Source organism: Salmo trutta, chromosome 4 (assembly GCF_901001165.1).
Source record: "Salmo trutta chromosome 4, fSalTru1.1, whole genome shotgun sequence".
In the NCBI taxonomy this organism is placed as follows: Eukaryota; Metazoa; Chordata; class Actinopteri; order Salmoniformes; family Salmonidae; genus Salmo; species Salmo trutta.
In genome coordinates this window covers 32,644,666-32,672,619 of record NC_042960.1, presented here as the reverse complement: position 1 = coordinate 32,672,619, position 27,954 = coordinate 32,644,666, and the positions used below count along the sequence as shown (strand labels likewise).

General features: G+C 44.4%; 1 protein-coding gene across 10 annotated transcripts in view; it reads right to left on the bottom strand.

Annotated features, from left to right (window-relative positions):
- Positions 1 to 27,954, bottom strand: part of LOC115192242 (SH3-containing GRB2-like protein 3-interacting protein 1) — a 100,920-nt gene that overhangs the window by 19,181 nt on the left and 53,785 nt on the right. For 7 of the 10 annotated variants that reach the window (XM_029750534.1, XM_029750531.1, XM_029750525.1 and 4 more), the window contains 12 exons: positions 16,507 to 16,579; positions 11,677 to 11,701; positions 11,302 to 11,322; positions 11,009 to 11,074; positions 10,623 to 10,689; positions 9,709 to 9,893; positions 7,523 to 7,534; positions 4,911 to 4,922; positions 2,853 to 2,874; positions 2,627 to 2,711; positions 2,082 to 2,224; positions 78 to 182 (listed from right to left, as the gene is read on the bottom strand). In XM_029750534.1, the coding sequence (XP_029606394.1) occupies positions 78 to 182; positions 2,082 to 2,224; positions 2,627 to 2,711; positions 2,853 to 2,874; positions 4,911 to 4,922; positions 7,523 to 7,534; positions 9,709 to 9,893; positions 10,623 to 10,689; positions 11,009 to 11,074; positions 11,302 to 11,322; positions 11,677 to 11,701; positions 16,507 to 16,579 (816 nt within the window). Of the gene's footprint in view, positions 1 to 77; positions 183 to 2,081; positions 2,225 to 2,626; positions 2,712 to 2,852; positions 2,875 to 4,910; positions 4,957 to 7,522; positions 7,535 to 9,708; positions 9,894 to 10,622; positions 10,690 to 11,008; positions 11,075 to 11,301; positions 11,323 to 11,676; positions 11,702 to 16,506; positions 16,580 to 27,954 lie in introns of those variants that run through there. The other 3 variants (XM_029750526.1, XM_029750527.1, XM_029750535.1) reach the window with 3 other exon arrangements.

Below are 27,954 nucleotides of genomic sequence, written 5' to 3'. Positions count from 1 at the left end.
GGTGAGGTGGTTTATGAGGTGAGTTGATGGTTCCGTGCAGTCATTCCAGGAAGTGCAAACACAAATGGAAAACTTACTGCCTGCAGGGAAGGGTCTTGTGAAAGAGAAGTCTGGGCTCAGTGACTCAGACTCAGGTAGAGGAGCACCCCACACGCCACACACCACTGGCTCAGATATACCCACTACGTTCAGGACAGACAGGGGACATAACATAGAGGGGGCGTCAGTTTAATAAGCTAAAAATAGATACCTCTTGGTAACTGTATGTTAAAATACGCATGTTAGCATCTACAATAAAGACATGAATTGAATCGGAATTCTTGGACCTAGATTACCATTAGCCTAAACCTGTTATGTCTATAACCAACCAATCACTGCTCAAAAAAAGACACCAAGGAGTGACGAGGTAATAACAGTTTTATTAGCTATAGTTGTGGCGAATATCTCCTACTACTGAAGGCAGCATCTTATATAAGCTCATCCGTTATTAACAAATAGAGAATAGCAACCCTATCAGTCTCACAGAATCATGTACTTTATATAACCACTCCATTGAGAAAGAGGGATATCAGCAGGGACTAACAGCCTCGTAGAGAAACTTCTATCTCTGAATGGTGTGTTAAAAAAGCAAAGGCTGCTGGATCTGTATGCAGTGACATTAGCTATGCTTCGGCAGGTAGTTATATAACAAGCTAAGAGCTTTCCAGTCAGAGCCTGCAGAGCTGGTATAGAACCCTGACTGTGAGAGGGGTGAGGGGAGGATCCACACGACAACAAACCAACCAAGGTGGAATCTCATTTACCTCACAGTGCCTCTGACCACTAGCGTGTTTGTGAGAGTTTTAGTTTGCAAGACGTAGTGGCAGCGTGTGCAGCTGACAGGGAAGAGGGATAGTGTCTTTAGAGGTGGCCGAAAGGCAGCGGCGGGAATAGGAAGCATCCGTCTTGTTGGTGCTATGCTTCTGCGGTGTGTCTTCAGTGTCACAGCCAGCATCAGTGCTCCACGACAAGCCATTGTCGTTACAGTGCTCGATCACAGAAAAACAAGGTAGGGATGGACACACGCTAGTGCTGAGCGATTAGTGCTTTTTGAGGTCAGTCTTTATAAAAATAATAATAATCACAGTTTACGAGTTCTGGTTATTTTTTTCCCTTTTTCTTTTTACATGAAATGACTACCTTAAAATGATTTTAGTGCGTTTTAAGTGAAATTCCAAAGCCAAATACTGAGAACATTCGATTGCCAAAACATTGAAAACCATCCATTGTCTTATTACTTTATTGATTGACTTTCTTTTATTTAATTCTTTAGTCATCATCTCATCTCTGCTCATCTCATCTCATCTCAGCTCAGGCAGTAGCAGCCAGCCGGTCAGACCACCATCTAACGTTGGGCGCATTCTTCTGCCCAGGTGTTGCTGACGCATGCCAGATCTTACATGTCAACTAACCACATCATACAGTACTGTATGTTATAGCAATCTGGTGCCCGACGGAACAGTCGATGACATGGCACGCAACCATTGGTTGATGCATGCAAAGTCTGAGCAGGGAAACGTGACCGTAATCTCTGTGCTCCCTAACGAGTCATCCTGTTTAGCTAGGCTAGTAGCTCCTTACGCTGCAGAGCTGTCTGACAAAATTACCGAGTCCTACAACTACCAATTGTGTAGAGCTACTTCACGAACTGTCTCTATCCCTCTCGTCGTTGTGTACATTCCTCTCTCATGAGTCTGTCAGGGGCCTCGATAATCAGGGCAGGCAGTGGATTATGGGCATTGTAGTTAATTAGCATGTTTTCTGTGCTGAACTAAGTTGAATATTTTCCTGTTGAAAACTACAAATTCCTATAGCATCCCTGAGTTTGTTCTTGATCTGATTTCTCTCGTGCTTGCTTTGATTTCTTTCTAGAGGAACGGCGAGTTGATCTCACAAAAAAAAAAGAACTAAATGCAATTCAAGTAATTGAACCAATGTCGATGCTGGTTAAATCGCTCAGCACACACACACACACACACACACACACACACGCACACGCACACGCACACGCACACATCAAACATCAAAGAAAGTTGATGTACCTTCAGTTTTCTGCTCTCCGAAGGCTGTCTCCAGCGGAGGCCCAAATAAGGCTGTAGTGTCCTCTGGTACTGGTGCTGCTTTCTTCTCTGGTACTGGTACTGCTTTCTTCTCTGGTACTGGTACTGCTGGGGCTCTCTTACTTCTGGGAGGGAGATAAAGAGAGACAGACAGACAGGGTTAGTAGGCTGTAGCATTCTCTGGTACTGTGGCTTTCTTACTGCTGAGGGATGGCGATAAGACAGGGATAGACAGGGAAAGCAGGACGAGTCAGACGATCAGTCTACCACAGAAACTAAGACAAACATGCTTCAGTCACCTCACTCAGCACACTACAACAAGAGATGCATTCATGTCATAAGGGAAGGGGATGTATCAGCTTTCGACTTAACTTTACTAAATCAGTGACTGCTGATTGTCATCAGAGACTGAAAGTCAACAAGAGGTTCATGTAAAACTATGGATGTACAGACCAGTGCATGACTACACAGCCACAGCACCTGGGGCGAGTCTGTAACAGGTCCGTGGGCAACAGATAAAGACTTACCTGGGAACTTGTAGCGCCGGGGCTGCCAATGTGGGGACCTCGATGGGTGCAGGACGTCTTGGCCGAGCTACCTGTATCTCTTCACCTGAGGAGAGATTCGTTCACAGTCGTTCACCTCAACTGACTCATCATACACACTGAAACACATTGAAGCTAATCAGTGACTTGGCTTTTCACCTGAGTCTTTTAGCTTTAAACAACAAGAGGAGACAACTTAGATACTTACCAGAGTCCTTTGTCATCAACCCCTATAATAAAAACGGATACATTTGAAAAAAGACAAAAAAAACATATCACACATTACATTTCACACTCAAATGACTCATATGGAAATATTAAAGGGTTTTAAAAATCCATGAGTCACACCGTGTTAATGTGCACATTAGATACAGTATTCCCAGGAGGGAGCCTATCCACTAGGTCAGAAAATGGTCTCTGTAGCCTAAGAATGAGCTAATCGGATGAGAGCATTGGCTGGGCTGACTTAGCAACTGTCTCCACAGGGAAGTGGAGATCCACTAGGTCTGTTCTCTCTACCTCACACAGAAATACTGTGGAAAAATCTAGGAGCTATTGGCCTTAGTACATAACAGACGACGTGTTGAGATGCACTGTCCGAATCATGAGTGGATTATGAAACAATATATTTCTGGAAAAGGTGTACTTATTGCAGAGTGAAATAAAAATGCAGTTATGTACATTAATACAAATAATATATACTTTATAATGGCCATTAGGATTTATAGACAAGCTAATTTGGGGCAGCAGGTAGCCTAGTGGTTAGAGCTTTGGGCCAGTAACCGAAAGGTTGCTGGATCAAATCCCAGAGCTGACAAGGTAAAAATCTATCATTCTGCAACAGTTTACCCACTGTTCCCCGGTAGGCTGTCATTGTAAATAAGAATTTGTTCTTAACTGACTTGCCTAGTTAAATAAAGGTTATAAAAACATATATAATAACATACCCTGAGTGTACAAAACATTAAGAATACCTGCCTATTATTGAGTAGCATGGACTTTACAAGGTGTCGAAAGCAATCCAAAGGGATGCTGGCCCATGTGGACTCCAATGATTCCCACAGTTGTGTCATGTTGGCTGGAAGTCCTTTGGGTGGTGGACCATTCTTGATACAAACGGAAAACCGTTGATCATGAAAAACCCAACAGCGTTGCAGTTCTCGACACAAACCGGTGCGCCTGGCACCTACTGTACTACCATAGCCCGTCCAAAGACACTTCTAATCTTTTGTCTTGCCAATTCAACCCCTGAATGGCACACATACAGTACACCATCCATCCATGTCTCAATTGTCTTAAGGCTTAAAAATAATTCTTTACCCTGTCTCCTACCCTTCATCTACACTGATCTGAAGTGGATTTAACAGGTGACATCAATAAGGGATCAAGGCTTTCACCCGGATTCACCTGATCAGTCTATGTCATGGAAAAAGCAGGCGTCCATAATGTTTTGTGCACTCAGTGCATAGTGGGAGTTCAGTGGGCACAGAAAGCTGTCAGAGACAGATAGAAAGAGTAGGTCTTTGAAGCCTCGTGTAAGCCCAAAACATTATACACCCTGCACAAAATTGAGAGGGACAGATATATAATATAACAGATGAGATTGTGTAACGAGAGAGAGAGATACAGAAACATGGTGAGAAAGACAGAGAGAAACTCAGAGGTAAAGAGAGAGAAAAGGAGAGAAAGAGAGAGCAGGGAGAGATAAAGAGAGCGAGAGACCAAGACAGAGAGCGCTGCTTTTTAGTGAGAATATAGTGCAAGAAATAACTCTCAAAGAGACACGATAAGAAGGAAAATAGAGGGAGAAGGGAGGAGGGAGAGTGAGAGATGGAAGGAGCGAGAGAGAGATGGAGAGAGCAACAGAGGAATCACTAGAATGCGGGGCTGAAGTGAGAGATCAAAGGGTCCAGCTGTCGACAGATGGTGTGAATCTCAAACGACCTTTCTCAATTTCTTGCGTCGTGTCACTCCTTCTACCCGCCTCCTTAATATATCAGAAGGAAGCAAGGAGACGGCGAAGACAGAGGATATGAGGAATCAAGGAAAGACTATTCAGATTCACCCAGGGACTTAAAAGCCTAGAACAGGGACCATACTGTAGCAAATTAGCAATATTTTCCTGATCTGTTTCAACTGTCAACTCCACCTCAACCTTCTCCCCTCCACTCCACTTCTCCAGCAGGTTACAGGAAGCAGAGTGAGAAAAAGCATTTGTAATTTACCCCAGGCCCCAGGGACAGACACGGAATGGAGGGACACTTACCGGGCTACGTCTCTATGACCAGCAAAAAGGAAGAGAGAAGAGATACCTGGTCAGAGAGTGATGAATCAGTAAAGCACACCTCTCCAACATAATACAGTTACATTCACAACACAACAGTTACACTCACAACAGTTACACTCAGTCAGTTAGAACCAGTAGCCTACTTCTCCAAAAGGCCCAACCAGATTCATCACCATTAATGGCTGTAATGGAAATTCAGCTTAGTCATCGCCGCACCAGAGAGACAGAGTGGTAAAGAAAGGTACAGTACAGTAGTTTACTGTCATAGTGATGTCACTACGAGAGAACAATGAGCCAGATACTTCACAGGACGTATACATCTGAAGCATCTGCTTAGATCTTCTCACCACCAAATATGGTGAGGAGAGGAAATCCAATGGCAGAAAGTGGGAGAAGTTAGAGCTAGATGAAATATGCAAATACATGCTAGAACACGCCAATGGGATCTTGGTAGCTCGTGCTTGGGTCTGCCCACCTCGTTGCTTGTCCTGCCCACAACGCTTAATTTGCTTCGGTTGGAAACGACACCCTGTGGTCTATCTTGGGTTATTTATAAAAATGTTGGTATAGGGGCTCCGGCACTCAGCTGTAGGCTACTTCCTGGTGGACGGGGCAATGAGGCAGCAGCATTGTGTGACTGGAGCAATGACAGGTCAAGCGGAGGGCGGCAACATTTTTATAGGCCTGTGGTGCCATCATTAGCCGTGCCAGTAAGAACAGTTCAAATGGCAGCATGCTTTTTAAGAGTATTAAGAGTGCATGAGCCACAGCCTGAATGTGCTTTAAAATAGACCAACCACATTGTCTCACATCTGATCTGTCTGATAACTTGCAAGCACATGGGATACAATATGCTGTCCTAACATTCGAAAATGTTACCAAGGTGACATTGTCAAGAGTAAAATTTTTTACAACAAAAAACTATAAACTTGTAGCTAATTTTGGGTAGTCTTCACCACCCAATTCTACATCTAGCTAAAATGTTTTGTGTTGGTAGAATCTGTATTTATGAAATTTGAAATGTGCACAAAAATTGGCTAGCTAGCACATCAGATAGCTAGTGTCTGCTTGCTGGCTGAACCAGTTTCAAATCAATCCATATGAAACTAAAGGAACGAATGCAAACATCAGTTCACACACTCAATGCTGAATACTCCCGCTAGCTAGCGTATTGAAGTTTTAGGCAATGAACAAATGATCATGACATCTGTTCTGGCGTGATTAGTGTGCGGAGTTCTACAACACAAGCTGACTGCTCTCTGCGGTGTTATCGCGTTGGCAAAATGTTTCAAAGTAGCGAGGCACAGTGCCAGCTATCAGATACATGCGGATTTCTGAGAACAGTTCCATAACTTTGGTGCAGTACAACTTCATCAACAAGCTGGCAAAATAGCTACCGTATGTCCATTCAAACAAGCCTTCAATAGGCTGCTAGCGGGACAAAGTTTGCTCAGCTGATCGAGCATGGTTTGCGGTAGTAGCCAGTGTACCATAGCTACCGAGAGCGGAGTGATTTTCAGAATTAGGAAAGAGTTCCACAGATGAGTTGAGGGATGAGCTTCGGGTAGAAGTGATGGCATCTGACCTGAGACACCGGGCAGCCGACTGACTGATCTACAAATCACCTTGCATCATAAATAACTATTCCTTATCATTTGTAGATCAGTCAGACAGTCACAAGTTACCCATGATACATTATGGTTTTGATGCTCTTGAACACAGCTATCGAGATCAACCATGCATAATGGAGTAGAAAGCAGAGAGCTGAGAAGGGCTTAAGAGGAGCACGGATGACTCATTCACGCGCGCGAGTGAGCGTGATGATTCATCCGTGGGTGTGCGATCATGCATGGGTGTGTATGTCAATATGTTGAGAGAGGAAATCACAATCATCCACAGTCCATAATGACTGATCCAATTGGCCCTGTCCTCTCCACTGTTCGGTGGACCTGCTGTGGCTTCATTCAGCCGTACCCTTTTCCATCTCCCCTTTGTATCTGCAGTATTTTCTGCCCTTCCCCACCTCCATTTCCCTTGTAATTCTTCCCATCATTAGGTTCGTGTGGAATCCAACTGAGTGACTGCTACAGCCTCAGTTTAAAACAGATTCAAGGGACCTTACTCAGAGGAACTGAAATAAAAGCACATACTCATACACATCCCGCACACATAATCTGCTGAGCTGTTGTGTTTTAGCCGCTAGCCAAAAGGTGCATGGATATTATGAGAGAAAGCAGCCAGATTTCCATCTGATCGAAGGTCACTATACAGCAGCCGTCTTCGTGCTGGTACTGTGGTAGTCCCAAATCCCACAACCATTGGATCTCATTCAGAGCAACCTGTTCTCCACAAATCCTGGTTCCCTAAGACACCTGAGTGTGTTGTATAGCTATTGCATATTTCTCTTACTCTATTACAATGGACCCAATGGACACCCGCCAGGCATTCAATGTGGTCCCTCAGAGAGAAAAGTCAGTATGCCGAATCACAAACAGAAAGGGAGAAAACAGACATGCAAGTGTGCAATTCATGCTAAGAGAGAGAGGGGAGAGAAAAAGAAAACGACAATGACATGCCAAGAACAGGCTTACCGGACTACTCCTCTACAGAAGTTAGCAGGTAGAAGGGGGAAGAAAGGTAGAGACGGACAGAGGGAGGGGGCAGGACAAAGAGAGAGAGAGAGGAGAAAGGGGTAGAGGGGATACTATGTTATCGTAGATAATCCACAGTTACTGTACACACAAAATTGACTGACCAAACAAACGCGCGTGGCAATAGTTTTCTCCTCCGATTTACATAAGCTCCACGGAGAGAGCATAGGTATCCACTATCCACCAATCGGTCTATCCAGTTCACTTTCCACACCCATCCGTTCATCCATTTACAGTATATCGATAAGCGACTTTGATCTGATGAGTGACTGGATGTTTAATCAATAGCGATAGTTGTTGAGAACAAGGGAAAATCTAAATGATACATCTATTGCACCGTGGACAGAATTGCCCATGGGGAGGTTAATCTGCTCTCACACGCACCGTCTTCCTCGGTCTCTCTTCTCTGTATTCTAAGAGCAACACATTCAACTTTAATACAGAGAGATCGAGGTCAAGGGAGATAAAGACGGAGGAAGAGAGAGAGGCAAAAGGGAGAAGGGGAGAGAGAGAGAGAGAGAGAGAGAGAGAGAGAGAGAGAGAGAGAAAATGCAGGAGAGATCAAATGAGGGAGCAAGAGAAAGCCAGGGAAGGAAATGTGGAAATAACCTCGTTGTTCGATTTAGCCTGTTAACCTTTGCTCTCTATCCAGCTCTCTTTAGCCAATGTCCCGGTAACCGTTGCCAGGGCTACCTGGGTAAGCACACAGTTGCAATGGCGAGTGAGGGTCCACCATGTGACTCATGTTTAATTCATGGCCGAGGTAAAAAAGGTAGAAGTTCCAGCACTCTGGACAGACTGGAGAGTTTTTACTAAATGGAGGAGATGCTAATTGGCACATACTTAATCTGGAGAGTATAGGACAGAGCTGGCACTGCTTTCTATTCAGACGTGGGAGTTAGAACCGTTGTTTGGGGATACATCTCTATATTAAAGGACTTGAAAGACCTGGGGTTAAATCCCTCTACATTAAAGGTCTCTCCTAGACCCATGGCATGTAGTCTCCAACCCTTTCTGTCCCCTAACCCTAGTACAGTGACAGACCTTTCTGGAACAAGGTTTTGACAACGGGGTTTCAGGCGATAACTTGACCTACAGCGAGGAGGACATTATACAATTCTCTATGACTGACTGGCCACCCTCAGAACCACACAGACACTGTCTGCTATTCCCTGATCTAGATTGTAACATTCCTCTACACACAGAGAGAGCCACCTTCAAACAACCAAACACCTGCTCACTGTTCCAGGTTAGTGAGCTAACGGCTAGCAAGCGGCTCTACAGCCAGTGGATGGATTAATTATTGAGTCTGTAAGGTTCTCGTATGACCAGAGACTGTCTTCGCGTATGTACAGCATACATCACTGCCTCACCGTGAATACCCACTTTCCAGGCTGAATTATTTACACCAGGTATGACACTAGAGGAGAGTTGGTGGGTGTGGAGGGGGTTGGAAGGGAGGGGCCCCATCCCAAAGAGAAACTCCTTAAACACCTCTCCCTCATTTGGATCACTCTGCTAATTTAAGGTTTTAAGGGATGTTTTTCATTTAACTAGGTTTGAATCTCATGAAGTTCTTGTCATTGTGGTGTAGGAACTCTCTCTCCAGTTTAAAGTGTATAATGAGACTAAATAACACAGTGTCTGTTGGTTTCTGTGGGCTGCTTAGAGACATCTGCCTTGGGTTAAACTCCACTCCAGTAATTGGTAGTCCACTGAGGTCACAGCAGAATGCTAAAGACCTGCCAGCCACCATTTCTCTCCCCAACATCCCTAGCATCAGCAATGTATTATGTAGTAGAGGGTAAACAAACCCCAGTGTTTCTCTCCCTAGCTCACCGTTGCTACAGGAATATGGACGGAATAAGCCTCTGAGATAATATAATTCACTCACAGACAGGCATATAAGTGGATTCATGAGGAGAAAACACATGCAGTGTGACAGAGAAACACACAGAGACCGTAAGAATTGTGTTGTGAAAGTTGGAAAGAATTTCTTAATGAGGAACAGAACAGCAAGCAGATACAACAATTCAAACACATTCTAGAATACAGTATACAGTAAGAGAAAATGACAACATGGCTCCAGTGAGGGCAGAGCAGTGATGGTGGAGGGAGGGACTCACCAGAGGAGAAGGAGACAGAGCTATGTTGCCTATGGAGGCTTTGAGTTCATCTACTGAGGGGGCCAAACAGTTGGCACTTTCCGCTGGTAAAGGTTTAATCTTGATCTTAAACTTTTTCCGGTGGTCCTCCTCTCCCTCCGACTCGCTGGAGGAGAAGAAGTGTTCCTTGGGTGGTTTGGAGCCAGGTGGGTTGCCGTTAAAGACAGTAATCTTTTAACTGCTGAAGATCATAGGTAATTTACATTGTATTTCTAGGAGTAGGGTGATGTTGCCCCTAGACGGTGAGCTTAGGCCAGTTTTGCATTTTCCCCACTAAATGGTAAAGGTTAGGATTGTGGGAGGGGAAGCTGATCCTAGATCTGTACTAGGAGAAACTCTGTACTCCGGACCGTTTCTATATCTACAACTCTACCAAATACTAGATACTACAGCATACAACAGTTTCTAATCAGGAGACCGTAGAATCTCCTCACAGAACAGCAGGTGAATCTCCAAGCAATATCAGTCTAATCAATATATAGTTGTTCTAGGCCATATGCTGTAAGCTGTTATTGAGTTGAAGTAATACTCAGTTATTTCTCGGCTGCCTGTTTGTTATTGAGTTGAGATGAAATTATGCTCAACGGTCTCAATGTTGATTTGTACTCATAGGCTGTTCTGTGGTGGGCTGAATACAAAATGTTTCTGATCTAGATAGGCAGTTATTCACTAAGTCAGTCAGTCAAACAGTCAGTCAGACACAGACTCTACATACAAACAGCGATGTGCTAATGTTGTGACATACAAACTATAAGTCATCTGTGATTTGGTGGAACTATAGTGCTATAGGTGTAGTATTAGGTGTAGGTGTACTATGTAGTGTGAAATAGTTCATATCTAGCTCCATTTGGGTGTAGCAAGATGATAAAGGATATCTGATCCTGGCCCCTCCTCCTCGTCTGGCCTGAGACTGTAACCTTCATCGTCCACCGTAGGGGTGTTCTGAAACAAACGAGCAACAGACACACCAACATCACACGCTGTATTTACAACATGCGATCAGGGTTGGGCTTCAATTCCATTTCAATTCTGTCAATTCAGTTTACTTCCTGAATTGATTGAATTGGAATTGACCTCAAACGATTAATTCTACATTAACATACACTCAGAATCTTTAGAAACGACAGTAGGACAGTAACAGAAGGGTCAGAAGAATATCTACTGTCCATGACATATAGATCTTTGAGAGTATGCCAGTAACATAATCATTGGTTTGTTTTTTTATATGCGCTTGTTCAAAGGAAGAACGCTGGTTCCATACATATCTGTCCCAGTCGATCTCTCCAGAGAATCCATTGACAGCCGCACCATTGGACTTCTTCTGTGACTGAAAACAGAATGACACGATCACAATCAATTCCACCAATCAGGATCCTGATTACTCAACTCATGCACTACTACGCTAAGTGATTGGCTACTCAATGCTACCGATACAGGAACAATGAACCCAATTAGTATCCTAAGGTTGACCTAAGGTCTAGTAGAGCCTAGTAGAGTAGAGTCTACAGTAACTATATATCCTACACTAGAAGGGACTCCAATCGTGTTCAATACCGATTCAATCTCTTGGGGATCCTGGATGATGACAGTCGAGTCCACAATACAGAGAATACAAATACAATTCAATCAAATCATATAAGGAAATTCAATACCTCACAAAACAGTTAAGTTCAACAATAAGACTCATTTCATTTGATTCTGGAGTCAATGAAAAAGGGGCACCAATGTTACAGTGCTGATTCACCTAAAGGACTGAGCAGTATTAAACCGAGCTTGTAAAATAGGCAATCATGTCTTCACCTTCCAGCAATGACATTATTAAGCATCTTTATTGACAACACAATTCAATAATTTGCTAACTATTTCACAGTTGAACAAGTTGACCGATTAATCCATTGGACAAAGCATGAATGATTTTGTGATACTTACACCCCCTTCTCTGTCAGGGGACCCCCTGTGAAAGAAAGAGAGAGAAAGAGAAAAAAGGATGGGAGAGGAGGGAGCAAAGAGAAAGTAAGGATCTTGAAATCCACTTTCCATATTTTCTCCTAACACTTAAACACACTGCCAATTAGCAAAGCAGCTCACTGGAAAACCCCAGAATGTTGGGGCTTTCTAATACCCTTTACAGACAGACTTTACGGCATGTTGCATGTAAAGAAAAATAATAATCTGGCCAAAAAATGTTGAGCTCAATTCATACAGTCCCATTTTTACCACATTCCTGCCGGGATAAGCATTTTCAAAAGAATTGAATGGCATATTCTAATTATGTTACTGGTCTGTGCAGCCCATATGCTACATGGCTGCGCCATGCACATGAAATCAATAGCTATTTTGTTCATTTAAACAGACAAGACACACTTAAGCTAACCTGGTCACAGTCAACACACATAGTAGGCTAAGATTAAAATGAAATATAACAGGATAAAATAAAAATTATATTTTTCCCCACACATCTTGCATCACGGCAACGTGTGGAACCACTGTCATATAGAAAAGTTACACAATATATACAAAAGTATGTGGACACCCCTTCAAATGAGGGGATTCAGCTATTTTAGCCACACCCGTTGCCGACAGGTGTATAAAATTGAGCACACAGCAATGCAATCTCCATAGACAAACATTGGCAGTAGAATGGGCCGCACTGAAGAGCGACTTTCAACATGGCACCGTCATAGGATGCCACCTTTCCTTCAAGTCAGTTTGTCAAATTCCAGCCATGCTAGAGCTTCCCCGGTCAACTGGAAGTGCTGTTATTGTGAAGTGGAAACGTCTAGGAGTAACAAAAGCTCGGCCGCAAAGTGGTAGGTCACAGAAGCTCACAGAACTTTATCGCCGAGTGCTGAAGCGCATAGCTCATATAAATCGTCTGTCCTCGGTTGCAACACTCACTATTGAGTTCCAAACTGCCTCAGGAAGCAACATCAGCACAAGAACTGTTCGTCAGGAGCTTCACGAAATGGGTTCCCATGGCCGAGCAGCCGCACACAAGCCTAAGATCACCATGCTCAATGCCAAGCGTTGGCTGGAGTGGTGTAAAGCTTGCCGCCATTGGACTCTGGAGCAGTGGAAAGAGTTCTCTGGAGTGGTGGACGAATCTGGGTTTGGCAGATGCCAGGAGAACACTACCTGCCCCAATGCCTAGTGCCAACTGTAAAGTTTGGTGGAGGAGGAATAATGGTCTGGGACTGTTTTTCATGGTTCGGGCTAGGCCTCTTAGTTCCAGTGAAGGGCAATCTTAACGCTACAGCATGAAATTACATTATAGACGATTCTGTGCTTCCAACTTTGTGGCAACAGTTTGGTTTGTCAAAATTGGTGTGGAAGAACTTAACTGGCCTGCACAGAGCCCTGACCTCAACCCCATCGAACTGCCTTAATTCTGCCGGACCCCAGGAAGAGTAGTTGCTGCCTTGGCAGCAGCTAATGGGAATCCATAAAAAAGCAAATACACCTCTGGGTTGCATTGGAACGCCGACTGGGAGCCAGGCCTAATCGCCCAACAACAGTACTGCTCTTGTGCTCTCACTAATGCTTGTGGCTGAATGGAAGCAAGTCCCTGCAGAAATGTTCCAAAGGTGTGGAAAGCCTTCCCAGAAGAGTAGAAGCTGTTATAGTATCAGCTCAACTCCATATTAGTATCCCATAATTTTGGAATGAGATGTTCGACGAGCAGGTGTCCACATACTTTTGGTCATGTAGTGTACAGTACATTCAGGCCACTTCACTATTTCCACATTTCTTTTCGTTACAGCCTTATTCTAAAATGGATTAAATAAATAAAAAAATCTCATCAATTTACACACAATACCCAATAACGAGAAAATGAAAACAGATTTTTTCGAATTTTTTGCAAATGTATCAAATATTAAAAACAGAAATACGTTATTTACACAAGTATTCAGACCCTTTGCTATGAGACTCGAAATTGAGCTTAGGTGCATCCTGTTTCCTTTGATCATCCGTGAGATGTTTCTACAACATGATTGGAGTCCACCTGTGGTAAATTAAATTGATTGGAGATGATTTGGAAAGGCACAAACCTGTCTATATAAAAAGGTACCACAGTTGACAGTGCATGTCAGAGAAAAATCCAAGCCATGAGGTCAAAGGAATTGTCCGTAGAGCTCCGAAACAGGATTGTGTCGAGGCACAGATCTGGGGAAGGGTACCAAACATTACTGCAGCATTGAAAGTCCCCAAGAACACATTGGCCTCCATTATTCTTAAATGGAAGAAGTTTGGAACCACCTAGAGCTGGCCACCCGGCCAAACTCAGCAATCGGGGGAGAAGGGCCTTGATCAGGGAGGTGACCAAGAACCTGATGGTCACTCTGACAGAGCTCCAGAGTTCCTCTGTGGAGATGGGAGACCCTTACAGAATGACAACCATCTATGCATCACTCCACCAATCAGGCCTTTATGGTAGAGTGGCCAGAGGGAAGCCACTCCTCAGTAAAAGGCACATGACAGCCCACTTGGAGTTTACCAAAAGGACTCTCAGACCATGAGAAACAACATTCTCTGGTCTAATGAAACTAAGATTGAACTCTTTGGCCTGAATGATAAGCGTCAGACTAGTAGACTAGTAAGGATCGAGGGAAAGATGAACGGCGCAAAGTACAGAGAGATCATTGACGAAAACCTGCTTCAGAGCACTCAAGAGCTCAGACTTGTGCGGAGGTTCACCTTCCAACAGGACAATGCAGGAGTGACTTCGGGACAAGTCTCTGAATGTCCTTGAGTGGCCCAGCCAGAGCCCAGACTTGAACCCGATCGAACATGTCTGTAGAGACCTGAAAATAGCTGTGCAGCGAGGTTCCCCATCCAACCTGACAGAGATTGAGAGGATCTGCAGAGAAGAATGGGAGAGATGCTTCAATAAAGTACTGAGTAAAGAGTCTGAATACTTTTTTTGCAAAACATAAAAAAAATGTTGTTTTTTTTATTTGTCATTATGGGGTATTGTATGTAGATTGATGTGGGAGGGGAAAAAAAACAAACTCTTAATCCATTTTAGAATAAGGCTGGAACGTAAAAAAAATGTTGAAAATGTAAAGGGTCTGAATACTTTCCTAATGCACTGTGTATTTTGAAACAGAGCCCAAGGCTTTTCTACCCTCACTTCGCTTTGTTAGGGAGCAAGTGTGGGATCATACTTCTATTGAGCATATCTTCATCATGATACCGATAGAAAACAACCTCCGCAGGCTTTCGGAGTTGCTTTCACACAATCAAGCAAAAATAATAGGCCTACATTTGATTCATGCTACATTTTTGCATGCCAAATGTTTCTGATCAGTGATAGACGAACTATACCACCTCCACCTGTTTGCTCAATCAGAGAATTAAACAAATATACAGACGGAGATTCAGTTAAACAAGATCACATTGATTGATTAAGACAAGTCACATGCTTTCGGTCGGGAGTAGGCCTAGGCTACTAAGCCACTGCGAGTGAAGAGCAAAAATAATCCCCTTGTTAAACCTACTGTACATCACACGCTGGCGAAGTGTTCTGATCAGTGCTAACAAATGATCCAATTAGACAAGATGAGAGCAGCACTCACCTCAAATTAGCTAACATTTATACGGTCCAATTGTAGTCAAACCAATATCCAAACTGAGATTCAGTGAAGGAAAAAAAATGAAAAAAAATTGGACATTGATTGATTTATCAAGACGAGTCCCTGCGCTTGTCTCAAAGCAGCGCGAAATGGTGCTGAAATAGTTGACCACACGCGGGCAGGCTATTGCTTCACATGTATTATAACAATTGGATGACTTTGGGTGTTTCAGTAATCAACAATTTGCATCAATTGCATTAGCCTACTTTATTCCAATACTTTCGACATTCAGTGATATCTATTCCCGCAGTAATTCTTTATAGATCCACACAGTTGTGGTTAAGAAAACAGTGCATGTGGTAGGCTATGCGAAGATACCGGTGAAGTGACACGCCTCGCAAACTTTAGAACTGCCTGGATACTAGAAGTAATGGCCGCCGCCTAGCCACCATCCAGAGCTTAAGAGTGTAGTGTGTACGAATGCCGCCACAGCAACATTTCATACTAAGCCGTAGGCAGAACTTTACAGCAATCCTGACTAGGTCGGTTGACGGAAATAAAAGAAGAGGCTTTTTTGCCGGCAATACCTTTCATATATAAGAGAAAGTCGACAAAATTTGCCGGGATGCTAAAGTTGTATTGGATTTAAAACATGTATAAGGGATGACTTCCCCTGCAAACAATTACATACAGTACACACACAAGCACACACACACACGCACAAACAGTGTTGTAGTGGAGGGTAATACCACTACGTCACTGGGCACAAACAGCAACATGTTCATACCCACCTGTCAGATGTCATGAATCAAAATGAAAAGCTCTCATGCATGGATGCACATACAACCCAGTGAGGGGAATCGGTACTTCCCAAACAGTATTAGAGAAAAGACTTGGTCCAGGTAGTGATTGATCACAGTGCTGAGCATTGAAGCCAGAGTTACAGGCAGTTTCACAGAGGCATGGGCACAGCCATACAACTGGCCAAGGCAACTGTCCTCGGATGAGTGGACATTATGGCTCAAACTGTAGAGCTCCTCAGGTGGAACGTAAACGTCCGTGGTCAACAGAACCTCAATGCCCTCAATGGAACGCTCACAGCCAGTGGAATCATCTTTGGGTGACAGCCGTGTATATGAATGTACGAGTGCATGTGTGTGTGCGCAAGTTAGACTGGTAGACTTACGTTGAGTCATTGTCCTTGTCTCCCTTCTCTTTCTTCCGTATCCCGAAGGCCTTCCTGGTACGCTTTTTCAATCCTGAGGAGAAACCAGAGGAGAGACACAGTTTAGTGTGTTAACAGATCAAGCACAGTCGCACGCACACACGCACACACACACACTCAACAGGCAGCAGCATCAAAGAGCAAAAGTCAGAAACTCCCAGCTGTGAGCCGTGTGTGTATGAGTGTGTGTGTGTGTGTGTGTGTATATGAGTGTGTGTGTGTTTATATCAAAAGGTGTCTAGGTACTGTATGTGTGTGAACTTGTTTGTGTATACACATAGTGCGTGTGTGTGTGTGTGTGTGTGTGTGTGTGTGTGTGTGTGTGTCCATCTGTGTGTATTCATAGAGTTCGAGCCAGGTTAAGCTGTCCAGCGTCAGAACAGAGGCCCAGATCGATGGTCCAGTGGATCAAAGGTGAGCTTTTCATCTATTATTTAGTAGCAGAACACTCTGTGAAGGCTAACACTATCGCGCTGGGAAGGCTAATATTCGTTCACATCTCAAATGGTGCTCATGGCCAATGCAGATGGATGCCTTTCTGTTGATCATCGATCTGTCAAGGCCCCCCTCCTCTGATACTGACACTACCATTAGTACTGAGTCTAAATTCAGACTCTACCCAGTCTAAATCAATACACTGGATCCTCAACAGAAATAACTCATAGTATAGCCAATGAGTAGGGAGGAATCTAGGACCTACTTCTGCCTATACTTTATCCTTACTTAATATTTTACAGAGTACAACAGAGCATGGCTGATAAGATAATTGCCTTCACAGCAGAGAAACATTTCTCATTAAACATAAAACAAGAGTATTCTGCTTCAAGAGATCGGTAACTTGCCGTGATACTAGACTATTGAAGCACGAACTCAGAAGGGACGCTAACTTTATTGCTCTCCATATTCAGTCCTCCGCAGACCAAAGAGACTGGAGCCGACTGAAATGACTTGGAACAGAATATTGAAGCAGTACAGCCACTGTTAAGATTACGTTCTAACAGCTCTAACAGAGACTGAAATTGGCATATGTTTTGGGCCATATTAACTTTCCAATGTTCCATTCTTACCCAAAATGAAGGCCCAGTTATCTCCCTGCATTTCTGGTCCCAGTATTGAAGCCTCGTCATTCTCTCATGTCTCTCGGTCTGTCGTCTCACGCCTCTACAGTACCTCTCCAGCTACAGTGTGACACGCACTGGTGGACCCGGAGCCTTGAAGTGTGTGTCTGCACGAAGCAGCCTTGAACGCACACACACTATCTTTATCCCTAGCCTCGAGGCCAGTGCTTGAATTCAATACCAGTGGCTCAACTCATGAATTAAAAACAAATGCGATGGTTGACGAATGAAGAATCAACACAGCACGGGGAGGAGGAAGCCTATCTCCATGCAATCTCCTAAATCTCCTAAATCTAATCACAGTCTAAACATGCCTCGTCTATAGCATGCAAACGAAACTACCAGTCCAAGAGATACGCGACAAGAGTCAAAATATGCCGCTATGCACGTCTGTTTCTCTCTCTGTCTCTGCCTATATCAGTACATACCTGTCCCTGTGTCTACAAGCGCTGTGAAGACCTGTCACTACCCACCTACCTGTCTCAGCTGCCTCTGTCCTTCTGGGTGTCTGTCAGTACCTGCCTACCTGTCTCAGCTGCCTCTGTCCTTCTGGGTGTCTGTCAGTACCTGCCTCTGTCACAGCCTCTGTCCCCGCTGGGTTTGTGGTTGCTTGTCACAGCCTAACCCTACATGGAACCAAAAAGGGTTCTCCTGGGGACAGCCGAATAACTATTTTGGGACCATTTTTATCTAAGAGTGTTGTAGGCCTATGGGTAGTGGGTACCTGTCACTGCCTCACCCTGCCCTGACTAGAGGGGTTTGCTTCTGTGGGTACCCGTCACAACCCAAATGAGAAATCGATCCGGACAGGCCTGCTATCATTGATCCTGCTAACATATTCCCCCCTGCATCCTCAGGGCTCAGCCACAGAACTATAATACCCTTAGAACTATAATACCCTAGAGCAGTGGAGCTGTACACACACACACAGGACACACGCACGGGAAGCATAGTAAGTGTCACATATATAGTATCAGTGACTCACACACAGCAAGACCCCCACCACTGTAATAATGGCGCCGGAGAAGAAGGCAGACATTTTACATGTCCCCAAACAATTGTGTTTTTTATTTTATTTTTATAATTTGCACATAATGTTGCTGCTACCATCTCTTATGACCGAAAATAACTTCTGGAAAACAGGACTGCGATTACTCACTACGGATTGGAAGAATCCTTTTTTCCTTTAACGAGTCTGACGAGCCTGACGCGAACAATATAGTGCTTTCTCAGGAACAGGCCCAGATCCCCGTGATTTGCGTGAAGAGGAGGCAGAGAAAAAGGGGCCAAAGGGCAGGCTGCCTTCTGAGAATTCGTAGGCGATCGAATAAACGTGCAATCTAGAGAATAAAATAGATGACCTACGAGGAAGATTAAACTACCAACGGAACATTCAAAACTGTAATATATTATGCTTCACGGAGTCGTGGTTGAACGATGACACTATCAACATACAGCTGGCTGATTATACACTGTACCGGCAGGATAGAACAGCGGCATCTGGTAAGACAAGAGGCGGCGGGCTATGTATTTCTCTAAATAACAGCTGGTGCACGATATCTAAGGAAGTCTTGAGCTATTGCTCACCTGAGGTAGAGTATCTCATGATAAGGTGTAGACCACACTATCTACCTAGAGAGTTTTCATCTGTATTTTTTGTAGCTGTTTACATACCACCACAGTCAGAGGCTAAGACAGCAGTCAGTCCCCACTAAGACAGCATTGAATGAGCTGTATTCCGCCATAAGCAAACGAGAAAACGTTCACCCAGAGGCGGCGCTCCTAGAAGTGGGGACTTTAATGCAGGGAAACTTAAATCCGTTTTACCAAATTTCTATCAGCATGTTAAATGTGCAACCAGAGGAGAAAAAAAACTCTGAACCACACAGAGACACATACAAAGCTCTCCCTCCATTTGGCAAATCTGACCATAATTCTATCCTCCTGATTCCTGCTTACAAGCAAAAAATTTAAGCAGGAAGCACTAGTGACTAGATCAATAAAAAAGTGGTCAGATGAAGCAGATGCTAAGCTACAGGACTGTTTTGCTAGCACAGACTGGAATATAATCCGGGATTCCTCCGATGGCATTGAGTAGTACACCACATCAGTCATTGGCTTCATCAATAAGTGCATCGATGACGTCGTCCCCACAGTGAACGTACGTACATACCCCAACCAGAAGCCATGGATTACAGGCAACATCCACACTGAGCTAAAGGGCAGAGCTGCCGCTTTCAAGGAGCGGGACTCTAACCTGGAAGTTTATAAGAAATTCCGCTATGCCCTCCAACGAACCCTCAAACAGGCAAAGCGTCAATACAGGACTAAGAACGAATCGTACTACACCGGCTCTGACGCTCGTCGGATGTGGTAGGGCTTGCAAACCATTACAGACTACAAAGGGAAGCACAGCCGAAAGCTGCCCAGTGACACGAGCCTACCAGACGAGCTAAACTACTTCTATGCTCGCTTCGAGGGAAATGGTACTGAAACATGCATGAGAGCACCAGCTGTTCCGGAAGACTGTGTGATCACGCTCTCCGCAGCCGATGTGAGTAAGACCTTTAAACAGGTCAACATTCACAAGGCCGCAGGGACAGACGGATTACCAGGACGTGTACTGTGAGCATGTGCTGACCAACTGGCTAGTGTCTTCATTGATATTTTCAACCTCTCCCTGTCCGAGTCTGTAATACCAACATGTTTCGAGCAGACCACCATAGTGCCTTTGCCCAAGAACACTAAGGTAACCTGCCTAAATGACGACCGACCCGTAGCAATCACGTCTGTAGTCATGAAGTGCTTTGAAAGGCTGGTTATGGCTCACATCAACACCATTATCCCAGAAACCCTAGACCCACTACAATTTGCATACCGCCCCAACAGATCCACAGATGATGCAATCTCTATTGCACTCCACACTGCCCTTTCCCACCTGTGGCTCAGTTGGTAGAGCATGGTGTTTGCAACGCCAGCATGGTATGTGCAATGCCAGGGTTGTGGGTTCGATTCCCACGGGGGGCCAGTAAAAAAAAAAAATGCATGAAATGAAATGTATGCATTCACTACTGTAAGTCGCTCTGGATAAGAGCCTCTGCTAAATGACTAAAATGTAAATGTAAATGGACAAAAGGAACACCTATGTGAGAATGCTATTCATTGACTACAGCTCAGCGTTCAACACCATAGTGCCCTCAAAGCTCATCAATAAGCTTAGTACCCTGGGACTAAACACCTCCCTCTGCAACTGGATCCTGGACATCCTGACGGGCCGCCCCCAGGTGGTAAAAACACATCTGCCACGCTGATCCTCAACACAGGGACTCCCCAGGGGTGCGTGATCAGCACCTCCTGTACTCACTGTTCACTCATGACTGCATGGCCAGGCACGACTCCAACACCATCATTAAGTTTGCCGATGACACAACAGTGGTAGACCTGATCGCCGACAACGACGAGACAGCCTATAGGGAGGAGGTCAGAGACCTGGCCGTGTGGTGCCAGGACAACAAACTCTCCCTCAACGTGATCAAGTCAAAGGAGATAATTGTGGACTACATGAAAAAGAGGACCAAGCACGCCCCCATTCTCATCGACGGGGCTGCAGTGGAGCAGGTTGAGAGCTTCAAGTTCCTTGGTGTCCACATCACCAACAAACTAACATGGTCCAAGCACACCAAGACAGTCGTGAAGAGGGCACGACAAAAGCTATTCCCCCCCCAGGAGACTGAAAAGATTTGGCACGGGTCCTCAGATCCTCAAAAGGTTCTACAGCTGCACCATCGAGAGCATCCTGACTGGTTGCATCACTGCCTGGTATGGCAACTGCTCGGCCTCTGACCGCAAGGTACTACAGAGAGTAGTGTGTACGGCCCAGTATAACACCGTGGCCAAGCCTCCTGCCATCCAGGACCTCTAAACCAGCTGGTGTCAGAGGAAGGCCCTAAAAATTGTCAAAGATTCCAGCCACCCTAGTCATAGACGGTTCTCTCTGCTACCGCACGGCAAGCGGTACCGGAGCGCCAAGTAAACAGCTTCTACCCCAAGCCATAAGACTCCTGAACACCTAAATCATCAAATGGCTACCCAGACTATTTGCATTGCCGCCCCCCTCTCTTTTACACCGCCGCCTCTCTCTGTTGTTATCATCTATGCATAGGCACTTTAATAACTCTACCCACATGTACATATTACCTCAACAACTAACCGGTGTCCCCGCACATTGACTCTGTACCGGTACCCCCCTGTATATAGTCTCGCTATTGTTATTTTACTGCTGCTCTTTAATTACTTGTTAATTTTATTTCTTATTCGTATTTATAAAAAAAATGTAAAACTGCATTGTTGGTTATGGGCTTGTAAGTAAGCATTTCACTATAAGGTCTACTACACCTGTTGTATTCGGCGAATGTGACTAATACAATTTGATTTGAACCATAGAAATAGTGACCACAACTACTTTGCTCTACTGTCTCTCTGACTCTCTCTCTAAACGCATTTACTCACATTTACTGTGTTTACGCCATGTATCTACGCTCAAAGCAACAGAGTCTGCCAAAATGCAGTCCTCTGACATTGGGATTGACAACACATGAAGGCCTCCCTCCCCATGCGTAGGGGTTAATTAGTGGATATGAAAATAACAGAGTGCCTGGTTAGTGGATGCTATTTAATGACTTAATGGCTTCCGTACCAGAGCTAGCAGAAGTGCTAACGTCATTAGTGGTCTCTCTTAAAGACACAGTAATGTAATAGAAGTAAAGGCCACAGGAACTCCCAGACAATAAGAGAGCAGGAGCACCACCTAACTATGGATGATGACATCTGGGCCAATGAGAGGGAGGAGAAAATACACTGCAAAGCAATCGTCTTTCTGAGTTCCATTTTGATATCTTGTTATGTCGTCTTTTGATATATCTTCATTTAAGATAGCTCTGTTTCTGTCAATCCCCCCACAAGTGTCTCCAAATCTTGAGATCTATTCCAAAACAAAACAACAAGTCTCACAACTAATCTTCCAAAGGTAATCAGGCCTTAGTTGAAATAGTTTAGGTTGTTGCTAGTTTGCTGCCCTGGAAATTCTGCAGGCATATAACAGACTAGAAATACAGGTAGCATAGAGAAGATTGAATCTCTCTAAGACTCCAACTGCACCTTCTGGGGCCACACACGGATAGTGATCTACAGTGCTACTCTCTACTCTACAATACCTCTGTTATTGCTGTGCTTTACTAGATGTTTTTACCTTGGCTATCCTGTTAGTTCTTTGCTCGTTTCTGGCTTCCTGTGTGTCTGGAGTGCATGGGGAGACTAGTGTCGTGTGCCATTCTGTGTTCTAAGCAACACAATGAAAGTGTTGTGGGCTTTTATGTATTTATGTCTCTCCGTGTGTGTCTGGGTTTAACTGTAGTCTGGAGACGTTGACTGTCTGATTCAGACCCTCCAAAGCAGGAAAGCTGTGATTGAAAGCATCCGCACACAGATGCACACACACATGCACAATGACACACGCGTTTGTGCACACACACACACACACACACAAACTGTTCCACTCTTTTTCCCCCAAGCCGGTGACTGGGCCCATTCATTGTGCTCTACACTCTCTGAAACAGGGACAGCTTTTTTCTCTGAAGCAGGGACTGTTTTACAAGCTGGTTTAAAAAGGGGGACAGCTGGGGAGGCTCTTTATCCACAGTGAACCAGATTCAGGCTGACCGCCAGGAGGGCTCTCCACACAGACAGGCAGCAGTGAGGGGGAGACGGGTGCTCCTGTGCATACTGAGTCGAGAAGAAAGGCACACATTGAGGAAGGAGAGAAACACAGGTGTGTGGTCACTCAAAGAGTGGCCATTCTAGGAAGGCGTGTGGTCATTCAGAAACACTTATTCTTGGAAGGTGTGAGGTTATGGAGGTGTGGGCGGTCACTGGTTTCCCGAGAGACTATGCTCAGGATCTTAAAAGCATGGTTCTTCAGGAAGGCGTATGGTAGTTAATAAAAGGGTGTTTTTGTGGTGATTCATACAGAAAAGGGAATAAGGGATACATAGAAGTATGCGGTGATTCATACAGGTGTGGTAAGATAAGTAGGGCCGACCCCATTTAGTCGAATGGTTGATTGTTTGGTCGATAGGCTGTTGGTCGACCAAGATTTTCGGGGTCGAGTAGTTGCAAATATACATGTATTTTTCATGGCACAGGAGACACTTGTATGATTTAAGCCCGTCTCAGTGGACTATTCCATTTAGGAGGCCGCGGGGATGCCATGGTCCAAGAATAAGGGTAGTGTGGCTAAGACGCACAAGGTACGTCTCTCTCCAGAATGCGCTCCCTCCCATAATTGTGTGTGCATTCATTGTTTCATAACTTAATTGTGTGCATTTCCAACAGACCCTGTGAGGCAAATTCACCTTCCAGCAGGACAATAGCTTAAAACACAAGGCCAAATGTAGACTGGAGTTGCTTACCAAGACGACATTGAATGCTCCTTAGTGGCCTAGTTACAGTTTTGACTTACTGCCAAAAGGTGATTCTAACATATATTGACTCAGGGGTGTGAATACTTATGTAAATGAGATGTTTCTGTATTTCCTTTTCAATACATTTGCAAAAATGTAAAAAAAAACAACTGGTTTTCACTTTCTCATTATGGGGTATTGTGTGTAGATGCGTGAGATTTTGTAAAATATTGAATCCATTTTGAATTCAGTCTGTAACAACAAAATGTGGGAAAAGTCAAGGGGTATGAATACTTTCTGGAATGCACTGTAGAAGTAGGCCTAGGCTACTTGGACCGTATGCAAATGTTAACCTATAAATGTGCCCATTTGGGGATGTCTGATAGTATTTCTAATTGTCTTAACTTACTATCAATTATTTTTAAGATTAGTTCTACAATTTTCTAGACAGATGGCTCCTGTCACATTAGAATGACACCATCTGACAAGAGACAATGGGGCTACGGTGTGAAACAGGGTTGTGGTATCGGAGTATGGGCTGGGGAAGGCCGGGGAGAGCTGGGTTATAGAAGCTGGCAGGGAGGTTTAAAATGGCTCCAGTGTTGGCATGAGTCATTCCTGTGAGGATGGAGGAGGAGAGAGAGAGATGCAGCAGGAGACTGGCAGATACGGCTCTATGCACTAACAAATGTGCAGTCTCACACACACACACACACACACACACACTCAAATGACACACAGCCAAGTACGCAGGCACAACTGCACACACACAGCGATTCTCCATTTTGTGACCTGATGCCATGTCTGATGCCCTGCCGTGATTTAAAATGAGATCAGGAAACCTGCTGCTTCACTGCTTCACCTGAACTCTCTCTTTAAAGATGACTAGAGCAGAGCAGGGGGGCAGAGGAGAAAAGGATGAACATAGAGGAGTGAGAAGATTAGAGGAGGCAGAGTAGAAGAGGAAGATTAGACAGAGAGGCTGCCTTTGCACCTGTCTGTTCTTATTTTCAGAAGAAGATTGAAACCCAGAGAGACAGAGAGACTGAGAAACAGAGAGACAGAGAAACAGCAAGACAGAGAGATAGAGAAACAGAGAGAGAAAAATAGAGAGAGGGAAACAGGGAAACAGAGAGACAGAGAAACACTGAAAGACAGAACAGAGCCCTGGGCAGCAAGCGCCGACTCATTTAGATAGACACGAAAATGTCCGCCAAACTCAGGTCACCAGCCCTACTCAGTGTGAGAGTGCACTAAGGCAGGCCTCTTACTGTATTGTCCAGGTGGCTGCACTGTCAGCTATGGACAGACACTCTTACTGTACACAAACACGTGCATGCACACATACACTGAACTTTCAGACATTGTGCATACACAACATATGGCACATTACACAGCTCTCGAACACACACAACGACATGCAGCACCGGATTTGTCATTTGCTGAACGGATGCACACAGAGATTCTTAAGCTAATAAAATGTGGCTGGACACTATGGAAAGTGGGTCATGATGGGCAGATCTGACTGCACTAGCACACTGACAGTTGACAGTGGACAAAAGGTGTCATGGAATGCCATCATGGGGGAACCGTCCATCTGTACACCCGCCCTCTTTCTCAGCCTGTAGTCTCTCTATTTTTCTCTCTCCATCTTTCTTCTGGTTTTCCCCTAACAGCTGGGACTCATATTCCAAGGCTCCCTATTACATGCACCAAAGGCTGACATTTTCACCATTTTCAGCAACATCTGCTTGTTCCATAAACACAAGCTGCTCATTGAGTGGTGTATCAGAACATACTTTTTTTTTTTTTTTTACATTTTAGTCATTTAGCAGACGCTCTTATCCAGAGCGACTTACAGTAGTGAATACATACATTCAATACATTTTTTTTTTTTTGTACTGGCCCCCCGTGGGAATCGAACCCACAACCCTGGCGTTGCACACACCATGCTGGCGTAGCAAACACCATGCTCTACCAACTGAGCCACAGGGAACTGACCCACTCACTCTGACTCTCATTATAATAACAATGACTGGTGTGTTTGCAGATACTGTATGTCATCCTTTAGAAGACAGCTCAACACATTATAAACCATCATTTGCATTGCAGAATATGACGACATTCAGAACTTGTTGGTTGAAGTTCTATATTAGATTGAACTGAAATGACCGCTGGATGGGTTAGCACCAGGGCACTGTATTGGTTAGGCCTGTAAATTCTGTCTGTACCATTTTCTCTCGAGATCAAATCCAACTATTCCAGACAGATGCTTCTGGTATCACAACAAATCACCCAGGAGAGTCACGCTCAACAAATCGGTTGAACTAGAAGAGGAGAGGGTACCAGTCTTATTTGGACGGTTGTTCCCGCTTCACGCTCACTGAGTAAACACTAAATGCTGTGCGCTCCCCAAATGAGTCCCAGGGCCTACATCTATTCTTCACGGTAACCACCCTTGTCTAATACAGAGGGGAAATGAACCCGTTTGGACAGGTGAATAACTCTGGATTCTCATTGTAAAAAGTTGTCAATATAATGAATAGGGTTAAACAATTAAAAATACAGTAAAAACAAACAAACGTAAACACATATTCATGAACAATATCAAAATACTTACAAGAATAGATTTGTTTCTTTTTTATGGTAAACTAAACGTGTGCCTGTGTACACCATACAAATAGCAAAGCGTAAGCTATGCCAAGTGCCCATTTCTCAGTAACAGCAGTATGTGTAAGTACTGGTACCGTAAAGGTCAGCCAGCCAGCAATATGAGCACTGTGATACCTTTATGAGGTCTGCAAGTCTTTACAGCTAGAGTTCCAAACAACGAGCCCACAGAGGACTCTATAGTGGGGGTAACAGATACATTTTGTTACTCAACAAAATACATTGAAATTGCATAGGAATTTCCCTGGCATGTTGTAACACACACAAACACACACACCGTCTGATAGACCCAAAAGTATGCCGTTCTCATTCCACACCTCTGACCTTATTGATCCTACACAGCTCTCCGCGGGGTCATGACAGACAGACAGAGTATTCTTTGAGCGATAGAAGTAGTTTAACCTTTCACTGAAAAGGCCCAATGATCAGAAAACAGACAACCTTTGCTCTGAGAGAATAGAAGGGACAGACCCTGTATAGCCCGAAATAGATTGCATCAGTAGTGCTTTCACATAGATTGCCCATCTCGTGCACCGGGAATAAAATCTATCCACCTGGTTAGTACATGTCTGAACATTGTAGATTACATCCCCACCTGTACTGCTATTCACATGATAGAGAAAGACCATGAAACATATCTCCACGTCAAAGGGGCACTGTGGAGACAAGCGTAACTGATAACATCACCTGAGAGACCCTCCAGAACGTTGCAGTAACATAAAACAAATGTTAAAGAGAACATAAACTACTAGATGGGAACCTATGGGGGGGGGGTCTGTCTACTCATAGAAAAAGGCACTGCATGATAGCATTGGCCCACAAATCATCGTTCGGAAGCATATCAGCAGAAAGCTTAAAACAGTAGGCGAGTGAACCGATTAATCTGCGATGAGGAGAGCAATTAGTGTTTGACTCAGTCAGTAAGACAGAGGGGCGTTTGGTCGGTCCAGTGCCAGCTCCTAAACCAGGTGGGAGGATAAGAAGACGAGAGGGAGGCCTGTGAAGGTCTGCTGTGGTCTGGGGCTGAGCGGAGCAATTCACACACCCAACTAACACACACACACAAAAAAAACCCCACAAAAACATACTTGACCGTAGTTTTATAATGTGACGCAAAAAGGCGGTTTTGTTGCTCCATTTAGCCAATTTTCATGTCTGTAAAG